Raw genomic sequence first — 8,550 nt, forward strand, 5'->3', positions numbered from 1 at the left:
TCCTCCCTTTTTTCCCAAAACTCCCTGCTGGGAAAATTCCCCCCCCCCCCCCCCCCGCCCCATTTGAGAACCACTTTAACTTAAAGAAACAGAGGTGCTATAGTGGGTACTGTATAGGGCTCAAACATTTATTTGTATAACCTTTATAGATTACAAAGTATTTTCACTATGTTTTTTTCTACTTTAAGCTTCCTCCAGACACTGTAAGGTAGGTATTATCATCACCCATTTCATAAAGGATGAAATTGGCTTAGGAAAGTTCTAGGTTTTGCCCAATCATTCAGTAGGGAGAGGGGGGAAGGGGAAGGCTATAAAGCTGGATCAGAACCCAAGTCTTCTGACTCCAAACTGATACTCTTTCTTTCAAACCATCCTGAGCCAGCAAGAGTCTCACACTAACTACTTCCACCCAGAATGGATTTTTTTTTTTTCAGGTTACATGGGAAACCCTGGGAAGATCTAGGGATTGGCTCCCCAGCTCCCTACATGGAAGCTGGGAAAAACTGAGCAGAAACTAACTACTTTAAGCTGTAGGCAGTTCTTGAAACAGGGTAACAGGATAAAGTACCCAAATACCAGCTTACTTAGAGAGGGATGAGCAACTGGAGGAGGGCTATGACATTCTCTAGTCTAGATCTGAGTAGAAATGAGCAAGCAGGGAAAGAGAATACATACATGCCTTCCCTGTTAATATTTGTAGGCACCCAGAGGCAAAACTACCAACCCAACTCCAGCCCTGATGATAATGCTAAGTTAAAGTGGTGGTAAAAGAGATGGGGAGGGGACAAGGGGAAGAGATGAGGACAAGAATTGAACCATCACGGGTAACAATAGCCTAAACCAGCCGTGGGCAAACTACGGCCCGTTTGAAATGAATAAAACTAAAAAAAAAAAAGACCGTACCCTTTTATGTAATGATGTTTACTTTGAATTTATATTAGTTCACACAAACACTCCATCCATGCTTTTGTTCCGGCCCTCCGGTCCAGTTTAAGAACCCATTGTGGCCCTTGAGTCAAAAAGTTTGCCCACCCCTGGCCTAAACCGTTCCTTTCTGGCAAAATTTGTCACATAAATAATTCTGTTAGTTCCTTGCAGTTCTGAACATTATTTAGAACACCTTTCAAGAAACTCAAAGTACTTTATAAACTGAAAAGAATATGCGTATTAGTAAAGTTGTGAGGTGATAGAATACAGAAAGGATAAGAAAATCTGAAAAGCAGATTCTGAAAGATTTTTGAAAAGAGAAGCAGAATGGAGAGTGGGAGGCAAAGACAACCCAAGTATCTCAAGGACAGAGAGGCAGCCTGATAGCTCCACATCTTTCTTGGGGGCTCAATCTCCCCCATGAAAGGAAAACAAAATACCAAGATGTGGCTCTGCTGAGGGAGGCAAAAGAGAGACTAGAATCGGGAACTCAGGAATTCTAGCTGCCCAGTTCACCTCTTTTCTGGAATCCACTTTTCTTCATCATGGATGACAATCTTAAAATCCTCAAGTTCCCATCTGGGGCTGTTCTAAGAAACGTCCCTAAAATATCCAGAGAGAAGCGAGGGTGGGGGGAAGCTGTGTAGAGATAGCACCCTATCTTATCTTCAAAGAAAAAGGTCCTTCCTCTTCTCTAAAGTGCACTTCCGAAATGGAATGAACCCCCGGCCTTTCCCTGGCACTGCTTCAGTTCAGCTCAGACTTGGTAGAATGTATCCCTAGAATGGAGGTGACCAGCCTGGCTGACCAGATAACACACGAACTTCAGGAAGCAGCATTGCGGTCCCCTCGACCACTACAGTCAGTTCTAGGGAGGATAGTTTGGTCTTGACCACAGAACAGGGCCCTGGCTCCAACTAGCCTTCCCAGGCAACCTCAGGGGCAGGGAAGGATCTGTGGTCTCATTTCCTCTCCACCTTGGCTTCTTTTTTCACTTCAATGAAGATTAGCTCTATTTCCACCACCACCAGTTCCTGTTCTCACCAGCTGTAGCAGTTGTTTCCCCACAGATAGAGCTATGAAACACTGGTGTGGCTGCCACCTGGACTGTCCTAGCTACAGAAACAGACCCAACAAATCCTGAGTTAAAAGAGCTTTTTCATCCCAGATAAGCCAGCAAGGAGAATAAATTTTAAGGGACAGGAAGCAATTTCAAGAACACACAGTGAATACACTGTTGGTCATTTTATTATTTTTTTTAAAATATATTTTATTGATTTTTTTTACAGAGAAGAAGGGAAAGAGATAGAGAGTTAGAAACATCGATGAGAGAGAAACATCGATCAGCTGCCCCCTGTACATCTCCTACTGGGGATGTGCCCACAACCCAGGTACATGCCCTTGACCGGAATCGAACCCGGGACCTTTCAGTCCGCAGGCCGATGCTCTATCCACTGAGCCAAACCGGTTTTGGCAATTTTATTATTTTTTTAATCTTACATAATAGTTATATGAAAGAAATATTTTATAATGGAAAAGTGTGAAAAATGTACACATTTATTATATAGAAATATGTATATATAATAAAATCCCAATAGAGAGCAAAGGACACAAACAAACAATGGCCAAAACACCTATGATGAAATGTTGATAGAAATGCAAAGTAAAACAAGATATCATTTCTCATTAATGAAATTGGCAAAGATTTTAAAAAATTAAATCATCTAGTAATTGTTAGTTTATAGAGAAAGGAAGATACTGACACTATGAGTGAAAAAGCAAACTGGTACAACTTTTTTAGAAGGCATATTTCTCAAAAGCCTTTAAAAAGCATATACCCTCATAACCCATAACTTGACTTCTCATAATTTATCCTAAGAAAATAATCAGAGATGCACACAAATGTTTATGCACAGGATATTCATCACAGTGTTAATAACAGTAGCAAAAAGAGAGAGAAAAATATAAGGCAGTAATAAAATATGATATTATAGAGTACTCTGCAGCCATAAAAATTATGATACTGAAGAATATTTAAACAAATGAGAAAATGCTTAAAATAGTAAAATAAGCCTGGCTGGTATAGCTCAGTGGTTGAGCATCAAACTATTAACCAGGAGGTCACGATTCAATTCCTGGTCAGGGAACATGTCTAGGTTGTGGGCTTGATCCCCAGTAGGGTGTGTGTAGGAGGCAGCTGATCAATGATTCTCTCACATTGATGTTCTATCTCTTTCTCCCTCTCCCTTCTTCTCTCTAAAATCAATAAAAATATTTTTTAAAACAGTAAAATAAAAAGTTAGTTTATAAAACAATATGTATAGTATGATCCTATTTGTTAGAATACATATAAGCACATCAACATGTTAATAGAAGATAGCAAGATTACAGGTGATTTTTGTTGCTATTGTTAATCCTCACCAGAGGATATTTTTCCACTTATTTTTAGAGAGAGTGGAAGGGAAGGGGAGAGAGAAACATCGTTGGTTGTCTCCCACATGTACCCTGACCAGGGCCAGGGATCGAGCCTGCAACCTAGGTACATGCCCTTGACCTGAATCGAACCCAGAACCGTTCAGTCCGCAGCCTGATGCTCTATCCACTGAGCTAAACCAGCTAGGGCTTAATTCTCTTCTTTATACTCTTCGATATACTTTGTACTTTTTTATATTTTGAACTTCCAAATTTGCTTAATAAATGTGTATTATTTTCATAATCAGAAGAAAAGAAGCTATTCTCAATCCTCCTCCCTCTCTTTGAGGATACTCATATACATTATTCTCTTTTTAGAAAACCATTTAGAAATATGTATTTAGGTACTTAAAAACATATCCTACAACCTGGCATGTTCAATTTCGGGTTTCTATCCTAAGGAAAACTCTAAATAATGAAAAGTCTTTGTACACCAAGATGTTCATCACAACTTGTTTATGATAGCAAATAACCTAAATGTCCAACAATAGGGTGATACTTAAGTAAACAATGGTCCATTCATTTGATGGACCACTGTACAAGCATTTTAAAATGTTTACAATGATTAGCCTGGGAAAACTAATAAAATAACAACAAAAACACCCCAAACTGGAGATTATATAAAACCTTACGCAGAGAAAAAAAATAAAACATTTGGCTGCATTTGGTAAAGGAACTAAAAAAAAAATATGGATGATTTTCTTCAATCTTTTCTTCTAATTGCCCATACTTTTTTTTTTTTAGAGAATATTACTTTAAGAGAAATAGGAAACAAATCTAATCTGAATCTCCTTCTGAACAATGGAAACATTTCCAAATGACAGGGAATCCATTCCACCAGACCATCCTCACACATACATACACACACCTCCCCTCGTCTAAGGCAGGGTCACATAGGAAGGTCAAGCTCCTCTATGTGGCCTAGGGTCTTCTCACTGATGTCTCTCACCTGCTGCTGCTGTCAAGGGCACTTTCCCTCCCCCAAGTTCTATTCCAGCCTGAACTAATTCACCAAAATCTCCAGGGCTGGAGGAGAAATTTCCACCATGGCAATTTGGAACTTGATATTTAGTCCCAACTTTTCCCTAGTCCCTTTCTGTTTCAAAGAAGGTCCGTCAAGGCCTCTTAGACAACTAGCACCCAGACCAGCTTAGCATCCACATCAATGCCACACTTACAGCAAAACCCCAAGTCACCAGGGAAATGTGAGAGGAGGAGCCACAGCAGGGACAGCCTGTCACACGACCCCACCCTGATGCCGAGAACCTCCTCCTGAGGGATATTCAGGGCTTTTTCTGGTGTCAGAATCTTTAGACTCTGTTTCAAGCCTAAGTAAGTCAGCAAAGAGAAAAACTGTTATCCTTTCAATGCCCTTACAGTCCTCTACCTCCCCTTTCTATCTAAGGAAATGCTGGTACTGGCCAGAATGCTAGCTTCTGAGTAATCAAGGGTGGATGGAATCTAGTCGGTACCAAAACACAGACTGGTGCTTTATCAGACCAGAGATCAGCTCTCATCCCGGTATTAATAAAGAGGAGCCCCAATAACTACCCATCCTTAGACCTCTCAATACTTAACAGAATGTAAGCTGCTGCTCAGACTTGGCAGGGGGGAGGGGAGGGTGGTAAGAAAGAATCCAAAAGAAACAGCATAACAGCAGCCTTGCAACCTTTTTCATATCAAGGCACCTAGAAAACAATACTATTTGTACAGTACACAGGGTATGGTGGAAGACAGATGGGACCAATAAGGGGCCTCAGCTACACCCAGGGATGAAGGGGGTCAGTAGGGAAGTCCTGGGCTGGGTTAGGACTCCTGGGATCAATGTCCTGAACAAATCACCTCATGACCTCAGACTTCGAGCTCTCCAACCTCGGCTGCAGGCTATGGGTCAGATCATGTGTCTGTATCAGAAAGCTGGGAGCCTGTGGTCTTGACTCAGCAATGATACAACTTCCTCAACCAGGGTGCTTTTCAGGGGGGTTTCCATAGATACACTGGGACTGGGGAAGCCCTCCATCTAACAGAGCAGACATATCCTGAGACTGGCTTCATCAGATTTCTAAACTTAAAATCCCAATTTGGGAATACAAGTGGTCTCAGATCTAAGTCATTGCTAAGAACTACATATTTAAAATTACTACTTACTGAGCATATAGTAGATGCAGACTTTGCTAAGTACCTGACTTCCAGTTTCATTAAATCCACATAACAATCTCATGTGGCAAATACTATTATTATCCCTATTTATAAGAGAAAACTGGGACTCAAAGAGATTAAATAACCTGTTGAGGTCAAACACTTTTCTAACTAGAGACTAGAGGGCCAGTATTTGAGCCCACTTTGACTTGAAAATCCAGATGCTTCATCAGGACATCAGTATGTCACCTCAACAAATCCCCCAAATACTATTTGGCTTTTTCTGAAAGCAAATCAATTATAGTAAAACTGACAACCTTGGGGGGAAAAGGATGAAAAAGGAGCAGCTTGTCTGACTCTTGTCTTGATTGTCTGACATAAGCAAGAAAAGCAGCTGCCCTGGCTGGTGTGGCTCAGTTGGGTGAGCATCATTCCATGCACCTGAGTTGCAGGCTTGATCCCCAGTAGAGGGCAGGCAGGATGTAGCCGATGTTTCTCTCTCTCTCTCTCTCTCTCTCTCTCTCTCTCTCTCTCTCAAATCAATTTTTAAAAAACATATTAAAAATGTTGTTGTTGTTTTTAAAAAGCAGCTAATCTATATTGAGTATCTACTAGGTGTCAAGCTCCTTACATACGGCTCATCTTCTTTTCACAATACCATAGTATGGGTATTATTAGCTCCAAATTACAGATAAGTTAATCTATAAAATGTATAGATGAGGCTCAGACTGGTTAAGACAATTGCTAAGACAAGCCCTGTTTTTTTCTACTACACTCTGTTTCTCCTGACTTCAAGAAATACACACCTGAGACTATTCCAGGGTCAAACAGCCAACAGCTAGTATTGTTCCTGAAGGATAGTAATATAGGGCATGTTTCAGTAGCAGAGGAAAAGAGATATTTAAGAGCCCCTAGAGAACTCAAGTCCACAAGAAAGCACGATTTCCCCGTGTTGGAAAGTGAGGTAAAATCCCCTTCTCTCTTAAGACAGCTAACTAGCCCTGGCCTGCCCTGTTCCAACCCCCATCAGCAGCAGCTCAGGCACACAGAAACAAGACCAAAACAAAAGCCACAAGGAAACAAATCAAAACTTTATACCGCAAGGAAGGCTTGCAAGTGGGTGGTCCAGTTCCCTGATTAACCTGGGTTTTCTGGGTGCTCTGGCTAGTAATCACATGCATTTTGTGGATATTAAGCCATCAACTTGCCAACTAAACAAACTTATCAACCAAGCTCCAATGAGGACATGATTGATTCTGGTTCTGAGCTCTCACAACAAACGGCCTGGCAGCCCCTACCTAAGGCAGCCCCCTACCCAGTCCACCTCTTTTTCTTTCTCTACTATTTCAGAGGCTACATCATGCCAGCTCACTGGGGGTTTTCACACCCCCACTGGCGTGTAGATTCCCTCCCACTGTTTTTCCCAACAGTTGAGCTCTTGTTCTCAAGGGCACCAAGTCCCAGAGATGGCCATAGCACATTAGTAATCACTGACTCACCCCAACCCCCTTAGGAGGCATGGGGAAAGGCAGAGGGCCACAGGATGTATGGCCCAGGTCCTTTGGCCCTCTGCAAAGCTGTGGGCAGAGAGGTGCCAGTAACACTGCTTCCCCTCAGCACCCCATGGATGCTCTCTGATCTGGCTGTGGTGCCAGTGGGCTGATGTCAGGCTCTGCACCATCAGAGAGACCAGGATCTCCAGACAGCTCCACCGATGCCAACAGATCTAATCTCACCATTCCAAGGCAGATGAAACCCAATAAGGCTGCTAAGTCCACAACTTATCCCTTCTCATGGGCAAAGGCAACGTCCGCCCTTCAGGTCATACCAACAGTAACAGCAGCATTAACACTGCCTCTTAGAGAGTTCTTCGAGGAACTGGGAACTATTTCCCCGGGTCCTTTATTTTACCTCTGTTAGTAAATATTCCATCACCTAGTTCACTTTCTTTCTCCAAAACTTCATTTTTAGCTCCATCATATTTCTGGCTCCATCCCAGTGATACCAGCTCCGATCCTCTCTATCCACCGAGCCACCGGAATCAACGTCCAACTCCCATACCAAAGGAGAATCCCAAAGTCAGCTCTAAAAACTCATCTGTACAGATCATCTGGGAACCTTACAGAAAGACTAAAAAGGAACAGGCAAAGAACACAAATCAGCCTACTAGGGCTTCACATAAAAAGCAGGGGGGGGAGGGGAGGCAGGAAGGTTTGTGTATTGTTTCAATTGGAAAAATACACTAGTGAAATGGCTTATCCACATGTTCAGCGCTTTTAGGCAAATCCGCTGTAACTTTGCAGGATGCCTGCAGGCCGTTCTGAAAATGAGTAGAATGGCATCACTCTTTATTCCACCTCCTTCAAGATCTGCCAGTCCCCTCCCCGTTCCCCGTAACCTCCCCCAAACATCTGGTCCGGGCTGGGAGTGGGACCCACTCCCTGGAAAGCCTCCATATTAACACGAGAGGCAGCCTCCCCAGGCGGAGAGCCCTGACTGAGGCTGAAGAGTGGCCCGGCCCGAGCTTCCGACTTTCCCCGCACCAGCCAGAGGCGTAGGAATGAGAATGCAGGGGCCTGGGGAGCATGTCGGGGAAGTGGGGAGAAGTGAGAAGGGCAGCCGGAGGGGGTTGGGGGGCAGGAGGAGGAAGTCCGGATCCTGGGACGGCCCGGGGCTGGGGACCCCCCTCCTAAGTGTCCAGGGGCTGAGACCTCGGTCGGAGGTCCCCGAGGGCTGACGGGCCAGCCGGCCGGCGCTGCTCAGAGGCTTCCAGGAAGGCGCTGGGGGACGGGGTCTGTCGGAAGCCCTGGCTGAAAGGGTGGGCCAGCGGGGGAACCGCGGCCAAATCCCACCCCGGCGCTGCGACCTGGGGGGCGGTCGGAGGGGAAGGACGGGGCTCCGCTCTCACCAGCACCAGGGCGAACCTCTCTTCCAGCTCACAGGGCTCAGGCATCGGCATCTGCCGGGCGGCGCAAGCAGCGAGACCGAGGCGTTCGCGGAACCCCCATCGGC

General features: G+C 44.2%; 1 protein-coding gene across 1 annotated transcript in view; it reads right to left on the minus strand.

Moving 5' to 3' along the window:
- The window catches only part of FMNL3 (formin like 3), a 56,395-nt gene extending 47,873 nt beyond the window's left edge, over positions 1-8,522 (minus strand). The window contains 1 exon segment of the mRNA XM_023756335.1: positions 8,447-8,522. Coding sequence (XP_023612103.1) covers positions 8,447-8,497 — 51 coding nt within the window. The 5' untranslated portion in view covers positions 8,498-8,522.
- Between the last annotated feature and the right edge of the window lie 28 nt (positions 8,523-8,550).

Source organism: Myotis lucifugus, unplaced genomic scaffold (assembly GCF_000147115.1).
Source record: "Myotis lucifugus unplaced genomic scaffold, Myoluc2.0 scaffold_91, whole genome shotgun sequence".
Classification (NCBI taxonomy): domain Eukaryota; kingdom Metazoa; phylum Chordata; class Mammalia; order Chiroptera; family Vespertilionidae; genus Myotis; species Myotis lucifugus.